General features: G+C 54.4%; 1 protein-coding gene across 1 annotated transcript in view; it reads left to right on the forward strand.

Moving 5' to 3' along the window:
* Positions 1 to 138: 138 nt before the first annotated feature.
* The window catches only part of INTS3 (integrator complex subunit 3), a 32,759-nt gene continuing 12,892 nt past the window's right edge, over positions 139 to 20,005 (forward strand). The window contains exons 1-9 of the mRNA XM_019713280.3: positions 139 to 1,001; positions 7,480 to 7,563; positions 8,359 to 8,442; positions 12,898 to 13,011; positions 13,205 to 13,289; positions 14,644 to 14,710; positions 16,859 to 17,003; positions 17,913 to 18,042; positions 19,280 to 19,377. Coding sequence (XP_019568839.3) covers positions 858 to 1,001; positions 7,480 to 7,563; positions 8,359 to 8,442; positions 12,898 to 13,011; positions 13,205 to 13,289; positions 14,644 to 14,710; positions 16,859 to 17,003; positions 17,913 to 18,042; positions 19,280 to 19,377 — 951 coding nt within the window. The 5' untranslated portion in view covers positions 139 to 857. The remainder of the gene's footprint in view (positions 1,002 to 7,479; positions 7,564 to 8,358; positions 8,443 to 12,897; positions 13,012 to 13,204; positions 13,290 to 14,643; positions 14,711 to 16,858; positions 17,004 to 17,912; positions 18,043 to 19,279; positions 19,378 to 20,005) is intronic.

A 20,005-nucleotide genomic window follows, 5' to 3' on the forward strand; every position in this document is an offset into this window, starting at 1 on the left:
GCTCCGCCCCATCACCTCGCACTCCCACCCCACCTCCGGGAAGTCGGCCCGTCCCGCCCCCCGCGAGCAAACAAGAGACGCGATTGGGCATCCTAGCTGTCCATCAGACCGGTGTCTCTTCGCCTCAATACCATTGGCAGCCGAGGAAAAGGCCGTCGTCCGCCTAGTGCTTTGAGACTCAGCGCCACCGCGGAAGCCGCCATTGGCGGAGGCCGGGGACCGCGACGGCTCACTTCCGGCGCGGGGCTCCGCGGTTCCTCCCCTCCCCCGCCGTCGCCCTCAGCCTTCCCTCCCCCCGCCCTTCCACCATGGCCGCCTCTGTGTGGTGTAGGGAGAAGCTGGTCCTCGGTGCCCTCCCATAGCGCTCACTGCCTCCCCCTCCCCCCCGGGGCCGGACCCTAAGGAACCTCGCAGCCCAAGCCTTGAGGCACCAACCAGGAAGGTGTCCTAGCCCGTACTTCGGGGCAGGACTCCTCTTTCGCCCACCTCCTGAGCAGAAACTTAAGGTTTTCCCGACTTCGCTGAGGGTCAGAGCCAGAAGGGGCCCCCCCCGCTTCCCCGGGGCCGGAGGCCGCTGCTGCCCGGCCCACAGGGGCGCAGACCCTTCCCCAGCGTGTTCAGGAGCTAGCGGCTTCTCCTCGGCGCTGCCGCTCGGGGGCAGGACCGGAGGCCGTCCGCCTTCGCCGCCGCCACCGGCGCGGCCTCGCGGGGAGCGGGGAGGAGCGCAGCGGCCGGACCCTTTCCCTCCCCGCCCCCACTAGCCCCTTGCCCCCTGTCCCTGGCATCCCAGAGCTCCCCATTTCCAGGCCTTCCCACCGGCCCACTCCCTGGCCCTTTCCCGTCTCCCGGCCGCAGCCATGGAGTTACAGAAGGGAAAGGGGGCAGCAGCAGCAGCTGCTTCGGGAGCAGCGGGAGGTGGAGGAGGAGCGGGAGCAGGAGCCCCAGGAGGGGGGAGGCTGCTACTTTCCACCAGTTTGGATGCCAAGGATGAGTTAGAGGAGGTAGGTGTGGGGGGTGGGGAAGGGAGTTAAGGAACTGGGTTGAGGAGGGATGCTGGAGCGGATACGGGGGTGGGGGGGAGGCCTTCACGTTTTTTCTAAGGCAGCACAAACACTGCTCCAGACTTCCTGCTCCTGGAGGAAGAAGTGTGGGCCAACTTCCTGGACAGGTTGTCATAGCAACAGCAGCCACGCGCGTGAACATGGGTGGGGGTGTCGATGAGGAAGGGGTGCAGCATCCAGGTCGGCCGGATTCATTTTCACATTCTTTTCCACACACAGGCCACAGCTATCCTTAATGTTTCAGATGTAGGTCATCTGTTGAGAAGTAATGTATTTGTGTGTGTGTGTGTGTGTGTGTTTGGGGCGGACAGGATCTCGCAGCAGACCTTGGACCCCGGTTACAGTCTTGACCCCATGTGGACACAGTCAACTGCCAGTGGTGTCACCTGGGTGTTTAGAATGATTGCAGTCTTACCGAAAGTGAGTGGTGTTTAGTTAGCATCAACTACAGCAGTGGGTGAGGGCGTGAGTGGGCCCTCAGGGACTGTCCTTCAGAACACAAAAGGGGGCAGAAACACAGAGATGCTGAGAAAGAGGGTGCAGCGAGGCCATGAAAATGGGCCTGAGCGGGGATTTCAGACTAGGAGGTCGCCGACCCTCCCCTCGCCCTGTCCCTGACAACCCAGAGTTGATCATGTGTCTGTCTTCACTGCCACACACCGAGAGACCCACTTAGGAATATGTGACCCAGAGCCGGGTCGTGACTGTTGAACTGTTCTAAGACCTAATACATTCAACTCAGTGGTTGTGCAGGGGCAGGGTGAGTAAGTTCACTGGCCATTTCCCTGTTTCTCACTTTGTCACTGCCCTCATCAGATATTAGAGCGTGGGCAGGCAGATAGGTGGAATTCATAATTTAGGTTGGAAAAAAATGTTGGCTCAGTCAGAAGATGGTGGAACATACGAAAAACAAACTTAGTGGATTAAGAGGTGGCTGGGTAGCAATTTTGCAGAGTATCTGTCAGCAGATGTCTAATGGCAGACTGGCTTCCCATCCTGCGTCTCCCCCATAATTCTGTGTGCTTTCAGATGCATCAGTTTGTTTTCTGCTGTTGTTTTTATCAGCTAAGGTGGATATAATTAGGGACATACACAGCGCTTCTAAAAATAAGGTATTCTCAAAACAAGTAAAAGTGACTTGAGGATTGCCTGGCAGTTTCAATTACCCACTTTTTTGGAAATGGCCACGGTCATTGTCAAAGTTCTCATTGAGCCCTGTGTTCTAGTACTGGAGCTCTGGAACTGTAGAAAGAAAGCAGCTGACTGCCTTTGATCCCTCTACCAGTTTGCGTGGAGGGGAAGAGACCCCAAAGGTTGGATTTCCCACCCTGATGGCCAGAAGGGTCATCCTGCCGATGCTCTAATTTGTGCCACAGAGCAGTACAGCAACCTGTTCCTCTGAGCAGTGACGTGTTTGCTAGTAAACGAAGTGATAGGGCAGGAGGGGACCACAAAAGAGAGGAAGCATTTATTTTCTTGCTTCTTTGGACTGTCTGAGCGTGAACTTTCAACTGTTACCAGGGAGAAGGGCGAGAGAGGGTCTCTTTTTTTCTCTGCTATCCTTGGTGTTGAGTTTTCCCAGCATGTCTTGGGCTCCCCCTTCCCTTCTTTGCCCTTTTGTCCTTTGCATTTGAATTTTCCAGCAAGCCTTGCCATTCTGTTTTTAATCCTACGTGTGTTTCCCTTTAGACCAGAGTGTCTCTAAGGGCAGGACTCACTGGCTTCCTCCGCCGTGTCTCCCCACAGAGCTCTGCACACAGAAGTTATCAACTCCTGACGTTGACTGACTGATCTCGGCTTGTTCTGGCTTGGTTATTTTCCAACGCAGGCCTATCTATTGCCCAGGAGCTCAGAGCTAGTTTTCTGAGCTTCCTGTGCGCTGAGTGTAATAGGAAGGTAGGATGAGGGAGACCCAAGGTCTGCCTTCCAGAGCTTACTATGGAAAGACTCAGTTAACACACCCACTGGAAGGTTAAAAGAACAAAAGCTGGTCAGGGTAGTGATGAGACTGGGGAACCTGGAGTTGGCATGGTGAGAAAAGGCCCTTTAGGCGTCTGGAGTACGAAGCACGGGTGGGGGACCGTGAGTTCTACCCAAGGGACCGTGTTGTCGCCTTTCTTCTCCTTGGCCCTGTTCCTCTCTTTGAAGAGGGACGTCTTGTCCATCCCCATCCCCATGTGAGGAATGAGATAAAAATAGTGCCCGATTGGAGGCGTTTAGGACACGTAGCTCTTAGTCTCACAAGTCTTCACAGCTCTTGGTCGTCCCTCTGCCGAGAAGGACCTGGTCCACTGGGGAGTCAGCTGAAGGCGGGAGCTGTGGCCCCAACAAGCCAGCACTTGCTCTTAAGCTGTGGACAGGCCTCAGGGCTGCCTGTGGTTGGAGGGATGCCCCTCCCAGCTTTTCTCCAGGGAGGAATTCCTACCTTGTCGGGGCCAGATCTCTAGGGAATGTGCTTTGCGTCATCTCTAACTTTCCCCCCCCTTAAAGCCTCATTTCATGCACAGGTGTCTCTAACTTGTAGAATGCTTGGAACGCAGTGTGTTCAGTAACTTTGCTAACGTGGATCCTTGGGATTTTGCAGGTTGGATCGTATCTTTTTCTGAAATGGAGGAATTTAGTCCTTCAAGGCCATCACTGACTTCCCGTAAGAGGGGAGTATTTCACACACACTTTTTACCAGACTGTGTATTCACCTGGCTGAGGGAGGGGGAACTGAGAGGTGAGCGGGCGCCCTCTGACATCAGCCCCCCAGCTTCAGGGATGTGTATTTGTATATATACTGGCAAACTGGAGGGCCACCTCCCCCTCCACTCCTACTCCACCTGCTGCTGCTGTCATGGAAACCATGGCCAGGTCTCTTAGTACTAGAAAAATTAATTCAGAAGCTCCTGGAGATGGTAAATATTTACTCAGCTCCCGAGGTGCTGTGTGGAGGGCTTACTCGGAGCACGGCCATTCCACGCAGCTGTCAGCAACTACACACACGATTCCAGCTTTACTAAGAGCCCCGAGACTCGGGGGCGAGGGGTACTGCTCCTTGATTGTGGGGATCTGGCCCTCTTTGAGGGGGTGCAGTCCTTCTGTCAACCCAAATGACTTGTAATTGGTTCTCCCATCCCCGTTTGGAAAAGTCGTTCCTGTAGTGGGGGAGAGCACGTCTTCTGTACTCCTGCTGCCTGGGAAGGACTGGCCCTCGCGCTTCTTTCCCCACTGCTTTCATCCACGCGTCCAACTTCTGGCCTCTCCCACTTCCCACCTCCTTAGCTGGGCCTCCCTGTTCCAGGAGGCCACTTCTTGACTGGGCAGTGACCCATAGAATTGCCTCAGTCCGGGGTCTGTTACGTCACAGCTGAGACTCAGCCAGCCGGCAGGGAGAGCTGTGTAGCTGGCTCTGCACGAGGATGGGGTGCAGGCCGTGGTCAGGCCTCCTTCCCTCTCCTCTCCCCTTTCCTCTCCTAGAAGGCAAGAGTTTACAGGGGGGAGGGGGGAGGGGGAGCTCTTTGGCCGGTCAGTGACCTGCGCCCGGCAGGAGCAGGGCTGTTTTCAGGAGTGTGGAGGCTGTGGGGTGCTCTGGTCCTTACAGATGAGCTGTGCCCTTGCTGAGCCTCCTCACCAAGCGAATCGGTTCTGATCCCACGGAGGCCGTGTGCTCCGTCTTTCACGGAGGTTACCTCCTGTCATCCTCAGAGCAAGCTCCTGATACAGGCTTTATCTCTGTGTGCACATGACAAAACCCGAGTTTGGAGAGGCTGGGAAACTCCCCAGGGTTAGCCCAAGGCCGGCAAGTGGGGGGGCGGTTTCTGTTGTCAGTTTGCTCACTGGCTGGCTGCTGTTTGCCTGGTGCATCGGTCGGCAGGTTCCTTCCTTCGAGGAGGAAGCCCCGTCTGGAACTCAGGGATGCTGTACTGCTGCTTCTCGCCCGTCTCCCTCCGCTCTGAAACTGCTTGTTAGCCCAGGCAGGGCGAGGAGGGCGCCCCAGAACTGCCAGCACAAACAGTGCGGCCCTGGTGGCTGCAGGCACTGATGCCCCATCATTGGTCGATATCGTGGGTGCTGAGGGCTGAAGTTTAAGAAGAGAAAATGCAACCTGGGGGTTTCCTCCCTCCCCTTATCGTACAGGAGTGAGCCTGGGTAATGATGGACCTCGGCGCTGTGGGCGGGGTGGGCTGAGAGTCACAGCCCAGCTTTCCTGTGACCCACCTCACAGCTCCTGTTCACAAGTACGCAGGTGGCAGGTGCCGGTGAAGGAGGCCAGGCAGCTGGTCTGACCTAATTGGAGGTGTAGTCAGACCTGCTGCCGGGTGTTGAAGTTGTGATACCGCCAAACCCCAGTGGCTTCGGGCCTGCTTTAGGTTGAGGTGTGGCTGTGGCAGCGCCTTGCCTTCAGCCTCTCTGCCCCGTGTCACCCTGCACTCTTCGCCAGGGGTGAGGGTCCCAGGAGAAATGTGGCTGCCTCGTCCCGGGGTCTCGCTTCCATCATCCTATTTGTCCTCCGAGGGCTGTAGTAGAACCAGGTCTCAGCAAGATTTTGTGGGATGACCTGGAGGGTCGGGGGAAGCAAACCGCTGCCCTGTTTGGCCCTGTTTGGCCAGTAGCTACGTTGTGGGAAGTGATTTTCCTTGAAAGGTTTTTGGGTTTATTCTCAAGATAAAAGACTCAGGAAGTAGTTTAGGTGGTGATCACAGAGAGGCCCACTGACTTAATATGAGATGCATTTTGTCAGCATCTTGTCAGTATTTAGCATAAGTACGGCTTTGGCACGGGGACCGGGGACCAGTGACGCGTGTCTACCGGACGTGGAGCACAGGCCGTGTGAGAGCTGCCTGTGCAGCCGGAGTGGCTGCTGGACGGGCTGGAATGCAGCTGCCCCCTTACCCTGTGTGACGAGACGCTGCTGGCACTTTTTGCTTTGGCCTTTTGTTCTCCGTTGGTCCTTTTCTTTCCTCACACTCCAGTTTCCTTAAGTTTGTTTTTATCTTCTTTGAGGAGACATTTCAAACATTAAAAAGTAGAGAGAATAGTAGAACTGCTATGTAAGCATCACTCTGCTTCAGTGCTTATCGGCAGGTGGCAATCTGTGTTCTCCCCCAGTCTGGACTGTGTCGAAGCCCATCCAAGATACATCGTTTCGTCTGTAGGTACTTCATATATGTGCCTGAGAGAGGAGGACTTTTCTGTAACAGCCACGAGATCACACCTCGAAATAGTAACAATAATTCCTCAATGTAATATTCAGTGCTCGAATTTCTCTTGATTGCCTCGTAAGTTCTTTTTATAATTGGTTTGTTGAAATCAGTAATCAGACAAGGACCACCCGTTGCGTTCGGTTGATACATCTGTTTAATTTTTTAATAACTTTTAAAAATAATTTGAAGCTTAGAGACAAATGATAACGTATAGAGCTCTCATGTGTTCTTCACCCAGAGTCACCAGTAACTCACATTTGCTTTGTCGGCGTCTTTCTCTGTGTACAATATGATCTTCGCCTTTTGGGAGTAAATCGCAGCCGCAATGTCACTTGAGATTTACATACTTTAGTGTGGATTTCCTAAGAACAAGGGTCTTCTGTTACTAACCACTGTGCTACTATCAAGGTTAAACGTTTTACAATGATATGTTACTATTGTCTGATTTGTAGCACATACTCCAGTGTTAGCGGTTATCCCAATAATGTCTATCACAGTCCTAGTCTGTGTACTGTCTCTTTCATTCTTTAATCTGAAACAGCTCTTAGTCCAGTTTTGTCTTTCATGACCTTAAACCCTTTGACAGGCCAGTGTTACAGCCTTCTCAGTGCCGCCCATTGGAGGCGTGTAGTGTCAGGTGTCCGTTTGTCTCATTCTTGGGGACATTAGCTTTGGTCACTTGGTTCAGGTGGTATCCTCCAGGATTTCCTGCGGTTCTGTTTTCCCTTTGTAATTAATAAGTGTTTTGAACCTATGTACATACCTTCTTGTTTGTGTAAGTTTTACTTCTGGTTTTAGCATCCATTGATGATATTTGCCTGCATTCTTTACCACCCCTGTCATTCCTTCTGCATTTATTAGTTGACATGCCACTGTAAGGAGGGGCCTTCCTTTCTCTGTTTATTACGTAGGTATTTATCTTTTAATATGTGGGCTTCTCCCTCCCTGCTTTTTTTCATTGCAATTTATGTATCAAAGAAACCAAGCCACCTGTCGTGTTTTCCACCTTCTGGGTTTTGCTGATTATGTCCCTGAACTGACTTATTAACTGGGAGCTAGATCTAGAGATATGATGAGGTTGGAATTTTTGAAAACTTCTTTGGGGCCAGAAGTACTTCGTAGGTAGTGGCGTGAGATACTGTTTTTTTTTGTTTTTTTTTTACTTTGTGGAACTTCTTTTCTAACTTTACTGGTGTGACATACTCTTAATTTTTTTCCCCCTTTCGCAGAGGTTGGAAAGATGTATGAGCATTGTGACATCGATGACTACTGGGGTCTCAGAGAGAGAGGCCAATGACGCCCTTAACGCCTATGTGAGTATGAGGCTCCCCCGTCCCACGGCTGCTTCTCTGAAAGCTCTGAGACATGACCTGCTGGATGGAGACTGCAGTGGCTAGGCGTGAGGGGACTGAGGTCAGCGTCTGCGCTCCCTGAGCCAGGCCTCTGGGCCCCTGTCTCCCCCTGTGGGGTCCATCTCTTGGAGCCTGAGACGTCTTGAAATAACAACTTCACAAAGTAACTCACAGTTCTCTAGTGACTTTAGTGACTTTTTTCTTTGCCAATCCTCCCATATTTTACATTTCCTAATCAGTCTGTGAGGTTGAAAGGAATTGAAAGAGTACGTGTAAAGGACTTAGAATAATAGTACGTGATGAATGTCTGGTAAGTATTACCTACTTACCGGTAGTCAGCTATTCTTGTTGTGTCTTCACCTTACCAGTGGCAGCCGTTCAGTGGTTTGCCCACGGTCTCGGCCGTGGGTGTGCGTGGTTCTCCATGACTGACTCTTTGCAGCTCCCTCTCTGCCGAGGGCTGTTATGGTCTAGTCAAGGGGTGGAGGAGGATTTTTCTTCCATTTTAAACACTTACACTTGTCTGCCCTTGGCCTGCATCCAGCCTTGGAGAAACCAATACGGGTCCGTCCTGCCTTCCTCCTTGCCCCTGAAACATGTCCCATCCCTGTTAAGAGAAGGAAGTTATCAGATTTTGGAGTTGATGATTCTCCTTTGCAGGTTAGGCAGGAGGCCCACGTTTTCTGGGGGAAACTGCCCTCGAGAGCTTTGCTCCTATGAGTGACAACTCGTTTTTTTTCCTTCCCTGTGTCCCAGGTGTGCAAAGGTCCCCCCCAGCACGAGGAAGTCTGCCTGGGCCTCTTCACCCTGGTCCTCACTGAACCTGCCCAAGCGCAGAAGGTAAGACGCGCTGCTGGGGACCCCCGGCCTTGTCAGTACGAGCTGGGACTACGTGGTGCCTCGTACCTGGCCCTGTGACCAGAGCTGGGCCGCCTGGTCCTCTCAGGGTGGTTACCGCTCCCTGTCTACGCAGTGAGCAGTCACTCTGACTGAATTCCTTTCTCTCTCTCTGGATTCTGGTGCTAAAGGGCAAGAGAAGGCAGTTGCCAGGGTAAAAAAACACTGAAAGAGTTTCACATTTTAGATGTACGCGTCCAGGCTAAAAGAGTTGGGATTTAATCCAGAGAACGGAACAACTGTGACCAAGTCCGATGGCGGTTCGTATCCAGAGGAGTTTGCAGGGCCCATTCCTGGCAGGGCAAGAGAAGGCAGGCTTAGCACAGCTGCAGATAGGATGCAAGCGAGCGAGCGGAGCGTTCACTAAGGCTGCAGGGACAGTGCAGTGACGAGGGGACACTGGAGGACCCGGATCAGAGCCCCCGAGGAGAGCGGTGTGAAAGCGCGTGTGGGGCGCTCCACAGACAGAGTCTCCTTCACGTGGAATATTTTCAGTGGTGTCCTTCCTTGAGGTGAGGGACGAGCTCTCTGGATTCTGTTCTTTCTGTAATAACGTAGCAAAATTCTGCCTTTGGCGCCTCCACATTTCCCCTTCCCAGCCATTCTGTGCCCTTTGAGTCTTGGCGTGGTGGTTTAGAAGCGTGTGGTCTCTGGCATTAGCGGTGCGGCACTAAGAGAGAAGAACTCGGAGTGGGGGTTCCATATTCTCTCTGGCCCTTCCCTGGGCAACGGGGTGCGGAAGGGGACACGTGGGCTCTGTGCCCAGCGTTGTGTTAGGCTCTGTCCAGACAGGCTGTCATTTAATCCTCCCACAAAGCCGTATGAGACGGGTGGCTCTGCCCCTCTCCGCACATGCTCCCCGTTTACCTGTCAGGTGACTGGCGGTCAGAGACGTTGCCATTTGTACAAGGAATACCAAAGAAGACGCATTCTCAGGACAAGCACAGGACACCCAGGGCCCCCTGGCAGAGCTGCTTGACGTGACCTCAGGGCAAGCACTTGCAGGCGTCGCAAGCTGATGTGTCTGTCCTCCTCTGATGCCAGCTGGTGTGGGGGGCGCAGGCGATGGGGGCAGCCAGTAGTCACCAGTCCTTGGTTTCACAGGCCACTTCTGGGCTGGGACCTCGTTTGTTGAATTGGCATTTCAATTTTATGCTGAATTTACCAGCAGGATCCTCGAAGGCAAACGACGACCTCCAGTTTGGTGGTGGTAAACAGGGATGCGAGCCAGTCCAGCCCGTTTTAAAGAAATTGTTGACCAAGATGGGGGGAGTAGAGGTGGGGGGTTGAGGTTTAATTTTCTCTAGGGTGACTTTTTATAAATGCAGTTAACACCTCATTTAGTCATGTCACTGCGAGGTGGCCTTGCCCGCTGGTGTTTTGGTTCAGGTGGCATTGGAATCAGCTGGGGTAAAGCCCAGTGGGGCCGGGGTGTGGGCTGTTCTGGCTCTTTCCTGGCCTGGCAGTGAGAGGCCTCAGGGCTCTGCCCTGGGCGTGCCGATGACGTCCCGTACGTGGCCATCCAGTCACGCCAAGGCGCCGGAGCCCCTCGCCTCCTTCTTGTCCCATAACAGCCTCATCATGGCGGCCCGAGGCCTCACCTGGGGTCTCGTTGCTGTTGATGGCTGCACCAGGGTTATGTTCACCTGCTACAGGTTTCCAAGTAAACCCCCCACCTGGGAGCCTCCTGGGGGTCAAGCTCCCAGGTCAGGCCTTCAGACGAAGGGGGTGGAGGTGGGGAAATAGGAGACACAGTTTTAGGTGAGTGAGGAAGTGTCCGTGACTGAGTGAGAGACCGTCAGCCAGGTCGGGATGGTGGGGTCTGCGCGCTGATCCTTTTCCCCCAAAGGGTGGTGGTGTCACAAAATACCTGTGTCCTGCAGGAGTTTAGGTGGCGCTGCTGATGAGGATGGGTCCTAATCATTGTTTTAGGCGTCAGCTGAAACAAGGGGCGTGCTTCTAAGGGTTTCTCTGGGGTTACTTCTGTCTCTAGCACTGACACCTCAGGATGGATGGAGATTTGTTTGTTCCTGCTTCTTCACGGGGGGGGGGGGGGGGGGGCGATGCCGAGGGTGCTCGCAGAAACTGAGTCTGGAACACATGAGAAGTGTGCTCAGGACTGGCAGGCAGGCTCAGCGGGACTCCTGTGGGTGGGACGAGGCTGGATTGGGCAAGAGAACCCAGCAGGAGACAGGTCCGGTATTGGCCGAGAGTGACTTTTGTTCCATTTGTACCTTCTTGACTTGGCATGTGTCCTCTTGGCAAGTCCTGCCAATGTTTATATTCTTTGAGCTTATTTATTTCCTGTTTGATGTCTGAGTAGCTGGGAGCAGGCCTGGCCGGGGGCCTGTGGTGAGCAGGGAGGCTAAGCTGGAGGCCGTAGCTTCCACGCAGGCTCTCGCAGTCCGCACACAGAGGGAAGGGCCTGACATTCTCGCCAAGGTCTCCATCCAGGGCTTCAGGACCCAGGCCCTGGCCCTTCTTGATCCTTCTCGACCCAGTACTTCCCTCCGCAGCAGCTCCAGAAAGGAGGCGGGGGTGTGGGGGCCTAGGCTGGAGCCCCTCCTCCCCAGGCGGTCGCTGTCAGAACAGGTGTGCTGGCTCAGTCCATCCTGCCACCCTACTTTCTATGGGGACTCTGCTTCTTTTCTCTGTTCCTCACTGAGTTTCTTTCCCCGTCTGTGTACCTTCCGAGCCGGTCAGCAAACTGGCACAGGTTGGTGAGACCACTGGCAACGTAAGGAATATGATAGCCCTAGTACCCAGCTGCCACGTGTTACCAGCAGTTGTGGTTGACAGGGTCCCAGCTGGAGGAGGACATCGGGCGGACGCGGACGGTATCTGCTGCCCTCACCTGACCCTGTGTCTCCCGAGAGATGCGTCCTGCTTCCGGGTCCTGATTCTCTTCTGCCTTTCTGGATTGCTGCTTTGTTTGAACAGACGGGGCTCTCCTCTGATCCGTGGTGTCTCTCTCGGGCGCGACATAAGATTTTCCTTCTGCCTCTCCCTCCCTCATGTCCCTGCCGTTCTGTGTCACGCCTCTGCAGGAGCTCCCAACACTCTGGGTTCCCTTATCTCTTCCTTGTTTCCCTGCTTACACTTTTGACCTCCCAGCCCTCCCCCCGATGGAGTCAGACGGTAATGAACTTCTCCTTAGCATCTGAAAGGTTTGTGACACCTGGGAGATTCTCAAGTGTGGGTATTTTCATCAGATTAATGAGTTTGACTCAAGGACAATAGATGCTAGAGGAAGTGACAGGAGCTAATCTGCTCGTAGCCCCTTGTCACGCCAAGGCCAGGCAGCAGCTGGTCTTGAGGACAACTTCTCTTCTGAGCACTTAGATGAAAGAGGTTAGAAATGTAGCGCTCTCAAGGCCACCGGAAACCTGCATCCGTCCTTTGGGTTGTTTGTAACCGTGGTGCAGGGAGGTTAAGAGCACGGGATCCAGACCTGGGCCGCCTGGGCTTGAATCCTGGGTCTTCCTCTCATCTCCTGTGTGGCCTGCGTCGAATTATGTGACCCTCTCTGTGCCCGTTTCCTCATCTGTAAAAACAGAGAATAAATAGTAGCTCTTTCAAAGAGTTGTCACATGATTCAAATGTGACAATGCGTACAGTACGAAGTGCCCGCACGATGCCAGTGCGTTTAGCCTTTGCACTTGCTGTTCTGGTTGGTGCCCCCCCTGTACCGGCCGTCTGAGGTCGTGGGGTGCTGCCTCCCTAGTTTTGCCCTTGGTGCCGAGACCCTGACAGCACAGAGCACAGCAGGCTAAGGAGGTTGCTAATGAGGCCCCTAAGGTGCTCTCCAGGAGGCTGGTCTCTGGGGGGAGGGGAAGCAAGAACCCGCAGGGAATTGGCCTGCCTCCCTCACCTCCTCCAGGGGTGGGGATGCTTAAGGACCCCTCCTTTTCCAATACTTGGCACAAGCCAAGGGCAGCCCAGAGAAAAGAAGGAAGACATTCAGTTAAGAAAGTTCAGTGCGGTTCTGCCCTTTCTTTCCGGGGCCTCGTCTTCCCTTCCTACTCCTAGCCCTTTGCTTCATCTGGCTGGGTCAGTGCAGGTTTCAACACTTCTTTGGGGGCCTTTCCAGCCTGTTCAACCAAGCCCGTTCTACGGTGACCTTTTACTAGCAGATGAAAAGCAGATGGCCGGCCTCCACCCGGTTCTGCTCAGCTTGTGGCATCACTGTGGTACTTCCTACGAAGGGAGATGGGGGGCAGGGCGCCTTTCTTACTTAGCAGGCTTTTCTGCCTATTAGAGGAGCTCGGCCCCTCCCGCCATGTCACTGCGCAAGGGGTAGGTTTGGGGCGGAGGAGCCCCGTGGAAGGACAGCCTCCAGAGTGGCAAGTTGGGACTCACCAGAGCCCACCTTCCACTCACAAAGCTCTGTCCTCACAGTGTTACCGGGACTTGGCTCTGGTGAGTCGCGACGGCATGAATCTCGTCCTGAATAAAATCAACCAGGTCCTCATGGAGAAGTACTTGAAGTTGCAGGATACCTGCCGTACCCAGGTAAGGCCAGAGCAGAGAGAGCAGCTCAGAGGTGTGGCAGAGGACGGAGCCTCTCCTGGGGACCCGGATGGAAGGACCGGGGCTGACAGAGCTCTCCCTGCCTTTGTGCACCTGGGCTGTGATGTGATTGGATTAGCCCCGTTCTCGGGTTCCAAGGCGCTTTTCTTCATCTGTCTTTTCCTCTCTCCTTCAGTTGGTGTGGTTGGTACGGGAACTAGTGAAGAGTGGGGTTCTGGGAGCCGATGGTGTTTGCATGACATTCATGAAGCAGATTGCCGGTGAGTTTGATGGCAAGAGCTCAGAGAAGAAAGAGGAGCCCAGAGACCAAATCCAGGCCATGGGCCTGACTGGGTGCCCGAGGGACTCCCTTCCTGGGTCACGTAGACTCTGCTCCGTATGCAGGCGCCTCCTGGCCACTTACGTTGCAGATAGAACTTGGAAAATCACCGGGGGCCTTTTGAAGCAGTGGGCCCTGCCTCATTCTCCTTCCTGCCAGACTCGGGGCCTGACGTACAATAGTTGGCCTGTGTTCGCCAGGCCTCACTGTGGGTGGGGTTTCATGGTGTATTGGATCAGGAAGGGTCTGGAAAGAATGGGGAGAGAAGTGAGGGCAAATAATTAGTTCTCATCACATTACGCTCTCAGAAACCCAGACATCTTCCCTGCCTCCACCCCCGTTTCTGAGCTCTTGCTCTCTAATAACTATGACATCTGATTAGGGCCAGTTTGAGGGACGAACCATGTCAGAGAACAGACCCTGACATTTAGGTTTTATTATCTTCTTGGCATTGGTGGCGTCTGTTGGAGCCACGGCGAATCCCAGAGGCCTGGCCCTGCCGCCTCGCCTACGCACCAGATCGCATGCGTGTGTTTGAAAATGTCCCTGTCTCTCTGTCTCCCCTTGCCCACTGGTTCTTTGTTTCCTCTGTTTTATATAACGCTGATACGCCTGTTTTGATGCGTATAAACCTTAATGTATGTGATGTGTGACTATGTGAACATGGAATTTTTAAATTAGGACCTGGGGCAAGACACAGCCTTGCCCTGGCTACTTTTATCCACTCTGCTGGCATTTGCTTCCCTGTTTGGCACTGCCAGTCCCCACTTCCCATCCTAAGGCTTTGGGCTGGCGCTGCTGCATGTTAATCCTGCCCCAGGAAGTGCCCTAGCTAGCACCGTAGACTGATGCCTGGAAACAAGAAACCCTCGGCCTGTCATGAGCCTGACACAGGATTTGAGACGTGCAGAGGCTGCAGTGCAGCTGTAACCAGACAACTGCGTCTCTCAGGCCTGTGCGGAAAGCATCCTTTCTGTCCAGCTGTGGGCTTTTCATGTCTCCTTCACAGACATTCTCTTTCGAGGGGCGCAGTAGTCCCACTCCCAACCCCAGTCTGTGGAAAAGTTGCAGCTTTGGTTTCTGGAAAAATCCAGAACCTTCCTTTCTCTTCTCTCTGGAGGCCAAGGGGGAAACTTGAACGCCTGGCAGAACAATGGGCAGTTTTTCCAGCACTCAGAACCTCAGTGATGGGACACCAGTTAGGATTGACCAGCGGGACGGGTGCAGAAATGGATTGGATGATTGGAGTTGCTAATTAGTCTTTCTGATTCTCTGTTTTCTCCCCCTTTGACCAGGCGGGGATGTTACAGCAAAGAATATTTGGCTGGCGGAGAGTGTTCTGGATATCCTGACGGAGCAGAGGTAGAGCGCCCTGTGGAAGGCGGGTGAGGGTGGGAAACGGGTGAAACGGGTGTGTGAGGACGTTCGGTGGCCCCAAACACCTTAGGTGGAGACGCGGAGGCGGATGAGGGAGACGAGGGGAGGAGTGAGTGCCTAGTGTGGCCCCAGGGATGAAGGAGTGGGAACGAAGGTCTTCCTGAAATATCTCAGAGCCCAGGAAAAACGCGTTTCATCTGATAAGGGTTTATTTTTGATCCAGACCTCCTTGGAATGTTTGTCTTTGGGGGGAGCGAGGGGAGCATGAGCTCAGCAGAGTGGGGCCAGCCAAGTGCCCAGGCCTGGCAGGTACCCCTTTTCTCCCTTCCAAGACTTTCCATCCGTCCCCTACTCCCCTTTTGTCGAAGTGGCCCGGGGGGCAGTGGGAGTGAGGAGGTAATGGATTTCTGCTCGAGTTTGCACGTGGGGCTTGGAGGCTCCAGTGGGGGAGAGGGGGGCATAAGGGGCCCTGTTGGGTTTTCTTGCTGATTTAGCCCCTTCCCCATCAGAGGACCAGAAAGTTGATGAGAGCTGAACTTGGGTGGGGGTAAGGCCTTCCTCCTGGTCCCGTGGCCTCAGACTTCCAGATGCGTGGTTTCAGAGTCCAGCCCTGCGGGGGGACCCCATAGTGGTCAAAGGATCGAGACGCTAATAGCAACCAGTCTCCTGCGCTTCCGCAGAATGGCCCCCCTCCTTAGTCACACTCGAGGAAGAGGAGGCTGTGCTCTGTGCTCTGCCCCAGCTTGAGAGCTGTGCCAGGTGCGCTGTGCAGTGCCACCTAGTGCCCTGGGCATGGACGTCCGCGGCAGCTGGGGACATGTCTTCCGTTGCTCAGCACGAGAGCCTCGCCATTTCTTGCCAGGCCTCTGCTTCTCTGAGGTCGCTGTGCCTTTCTGGCGTCCTGGCTCAGAGGGTCTCCCTTTCCTGTTTCTCTTCATTATCCCACCCCAGGAGTCAGATATGCTTGTCATCTCTGCTAGCAATCATCCTCAAAAGTGACTGTTCTCACTTTGTTCCTGCTGTCGGATACTTGTCCCATACCTTAAAGCTGAATCTCCCTCCCTTAGGCAGTCTCTGTACGAGTGTCAGGGAACTGCCCCACCTGTTCTCCAAAACCCTCCCATCCTTGGGTGCCACTGAGTCCCTGGAAGTTGAAAACTGTCTTCTGCCACGCCCTCCGTCTCCCTCCCTCCCCAGTGTCTCTAGGGCTACGGAATTACAGGGTAGCAGGCGGGGGAGGGGGACCCTCCCCAGTGTCCCTGGCTATTGCTTTCCTTCTGTGAAAGGAAAGGGCCAAAGTCTCTTAATTAGGTGGCTTGAGCACTTTTCCGGAATCAGGATGTTGCCTGGTTGGATTAATTAAACTTTCTTCCTCTGGTTCCCTCCTTCCAGCAGCGGTGCCAAAGCCATTACAAACTATTTGTTGGGGGAGACAAGGCCCCAGTTTGGGCACTTGGTGACAGCCTTGGCGTTTCGGACTCTCCCCACTGTGTATTTCTCCCCTTGTAAAGCAGCAGGGCACACACAATTCTTTCATTGCCCCCTTTCCCCCAGGGACATCTGCAACTCCTGGGAAAATGGGCTTTGCGTCCCAAATCTTGTTCTTTTCAGATTGTGATTTAGGGCAGGTGACTCAGAGTCTGGGAGTGGAACCTGTGGCTGGAGAGAGCCCGGGGAACGTTGTGGCACGGTGGCTGCGAGTGAGAAGCATGGTGGGAGGGCCCGCGCAGTGTGTTTAAAACCGCCAGGGTACCCAGCGGTCCGCGGACCTCACTTAGGAACCGCTGACTTTGGGACACTTACACCCCCACCCCCGCTGTCTGACCGGGGAGGAAGCTCTGGTTTATTTCTGTCCCTAGTACCTGACACAGTGTGGCACCTGAGAAGCGCTCTGTCAGTGTGTGAAAGCGTGAGTCACAAACAGAGCGGTTTCAGTGGAAGCCAGGAGCTGTGTGGTAAAGAGAAAGGCTTCCGTTCCGCATTGACCTTTCCTGGGCACCTGGGGCAGGAGCAGGAAGTCGTCCCCTGCCCAGCCAGCCAATAGCCCTAGATGGCGACAGCACCCTCAGGCCCTGAGCCGGGCGCGCGGAGGGGCGCAGGGCCGACGTGCAGGTGGCTCCTCCGTCCCCGCAGGGAGTGGGTGCTGAAGAGCAGTATCCTCATCGCAATGGCCGTGTACACGTACCTCCGCCTGGTCGTGGACCACCACGGGACCGCCCAGCTGCAGGCCCTGCGGCAGAAGGAGGTGGACTTCTGCATCTCGCTGCTGCGGGAACGGGTGAGGACGAGCGTCTGGGGCTGCAGCCCAGGACGGCCCCCCGTGGACGCTCTGTGCAGCCACCTGCGCCTGTGAGGTCACGTTGGCGAGACGCAGGGGCCAGGGGCCGGTGTTTTCCATCATCCTGACAGATGGGGGCGGAAGGGTGGGGGATCAGTGTGAAACCGGCTACTCCCCAGAAATGCCGCTTGTTGCTCTGGCTACCTAGGGACTGTCCTGCTCATCTGCATGGACACTTGTCACCACAGGCACAGGCTGTCCTTGCGTGCCCAGTGTGGTCTTCCTCTGCACCTACCCACCTGGGTAATGGCCCTGGTCAGGTGACCTTATGAATGGCCCACTGTCACATCTCCCAGGGGTAAACGACCCTAGGGCTGGGCTCGTGCAGTAGACGCCGGCCACATGTGGCAATTTAAATGAAAACTAATTAAGATTAGATAGCATTTTTACATTTAGTTCCTCAGCTGACTGAGCCACATTTTCAGTGCTTATGAGCCACTTTAGCCCTTTGGGCAGCACAGATACAGATTATTTCCGTTACCACAGAATGTTCCATTGGACTGAGTGAGTTTGGGGGTAAGATGTCTGGGGCTCAGTTTGCCAGTCCTTTCCTTTTAGAATCTTAGTCTCTTCTGACCTGGCTGGAAACAGTTCTGGAGGAGAGGGCAGTAGACTAATGTGGAAAGCCCAGGGCTTCAGCGCTGTCCAGTAACTTCTCCTGTCGCCAGTCCCCAGCCTCTCTCCCCTGGACAGCTAGGAGCCAATCCTTTGGTTCCAGAAGAAGCCGTATAATCCCTTCGCCCCTCTGTCCTCCCCTCCCTAGAACACGCTGTGCTTTGCCCTCCCTGCAGCAGGTAACAGTCCGTGCTCTCATTCTCTTTCCTGTCCGTGCCCCCTCCCCCAATCAAGTTCATGGAATGTTTGATGATTGGCCGGGACCTCGTAAGGCTACTTCAGAATGTTGCCAGGATACCAGAATTTGAGCTGCTTTGGAAAGATATCATCCATAACCCTCAGGCCTTGAGTCCTCAGTTCACAGGTAAGGAAGGGAGGCATCCTGTCCTTGAGAGGTGGGAGGTCAGTGTGTTTACTGCTCGAATCAAGAGGGCAGAGGATGCTGGGTAGGAGAGGCTTTGGCAGTCAAATATAGGAAGCCTGGGACCGGGCAGGCTCTGCCAAGGACAGCTGTACATGGGAATGGCAGATGTGTAGAACAATCCATGTGGCTCCCAGACAGCCCCTGCTTGGCAGGCTCCAGCCGTCAGTACTCCTAAGAAAAAGGGAGGCAGAGAACGGGACCTCCTCCTCCTCGCCGGCAGCTGTTTGGCTCCGGAGGTGAGCTAATGACCATTTTCCAGCAGGGGAGTGAGAGGTCAGCTCGTGAGCCTGAGTCAGCAGAGGGGCTGGAATTAGTCCCATAGAGAATGCTCCTTCTGGAAGCAGTCTTGCCTCTGGATTCCAAGGGTCCAGCTGGGTCAGAATCCCCTCTGGGGGAGGGAAGGAGGCTCAGTGTGCCTCCCCTGACAAGCTCCTTCCCACCTCCCTCTCCCCCTCCCCGGGTCCTGCTTGTGGTCTGAGCAGTAACTGTAGCTTTGCTCTCCACACCACCTCCAACACGTGTGTGTGCGCGTGTGTGTGTAGCAGCAGTCTAGGACCGGGGCAGTCAGGAAAGAAGAGGGCCAAGTTCTCCCTTACATGCTCTTAAATTCAGTGTGATTGAGTTGTTTTGAGGGCCTACTGTGTGCTAGGCACGTGTGTGTTAACCCATTTAATCCCCAAGGCTTCCCTGTAAGATGGACGTTTTACTTTCCACGTCTGCAGGTAAAGAACGTGGTTCAAGGAGATTAAGTGTAATATAATACTTGGCCCAAGACCACACAGCTAGTAAGTGTCAGGCAGGACATGGACTCCAGAGCTCGGGCCTGGGCCACAGCCCCGCACTGATCCCAGGACCCAGTGAGGACCATCAGGAAGAGAGGCGAGGGTTGCCCGTATCCCCCTCACCTCCCACATGTGGCCAGCGGGAATAACCGAGTGGAGGCCCTGGCTGGCCAGCAGAAGAGAACGAACACCCGTGGGCCCCAGGAAGGAGGCGGCTGGACCAGACACATCTGCTGCTTAGCGCCCCAGCAGCACCGAGGCGCCACCTCTCTTGGTCTTAGAATTTCCCCATGAGCAAGACCACTGGCCGTCAGTACCTGGCCCAGGCCCCTGCTTTCCATTCCTCCCGGTCCTCAGGCTGCTTACTTTTCTCTTCCTTTCCACGCTTGGTCCAGGTATCCTGCAGCTTCTTCAGTCAAGAACATCCCGAAAATTCCTAGCGTGTCGTCTGACCCCAGACATGGAGACGAAGCTCCTCTTCATGACCTCCAGGGTAAGCTCGCCTGTGTAGCAGGCGGAGTCACAGGCGCAGGCCGGGCTGCTGCCTTCAGCCTGCCCGCCTGTCCCCATCGAGGTCAGGGGGGCGCCCCACCCCGCTCCACCTGGCATTGGGCATGGTGCTCAGGTTGGGGGCACATACACCCGAGACTAATAGAATATTGTATGTCAGCTGCAATTGCAAGATAAAAAATTACTTTAAAAAAAGAGCAGGGGATACAGTGTTGAATAAGAGAGAGACAATTCCAGCTCTTGTGGAACATCAGTCTGTCTAAAGCAGCCATTAAACCAGTAGCTGTGTACAAATAATGTAACTGACGACTGCGAACTGTGCTAAAAGGGGCAGTGAGGGTGTCCATTCTGGGAAACCCAGTTTCTCCAGGTGAACCATGAGCTCTCAGGAAGAGCTGCCTTTTGGTTTCCAAACGTGGCTGACTGGTGTCAGAATTGCAGAGCATGTGAAAAATAGCTCTTCTTGGGTCCCCCTCTTTCAGAGAAACACACTGGCAGTTCTGTATTTTTCACAGAATTTCCAGGCAGCAGCTCTGCAGCCAGTCTGGCAGTAGGCAACCCCTGCTCCAGCCGACTTCCAGTTTCCCAGGTCGTGCAGGAGAACCATGGGA

This window comes from Rhinolophus sinicus, chromosome 7 (genome assembly GCF_057876585.1).
Source record: "Rhinolophus sinicus isolate RSI-liver-muscle chromosome 7, RSI-T2T, whole genome shotgun sequence".
NCBI lineage: Eukaryota > Metazoa > Chordata > Mammalia > Chiroptera > Rhinolophidae > Rhinolophus > Rhinolophus sinicus.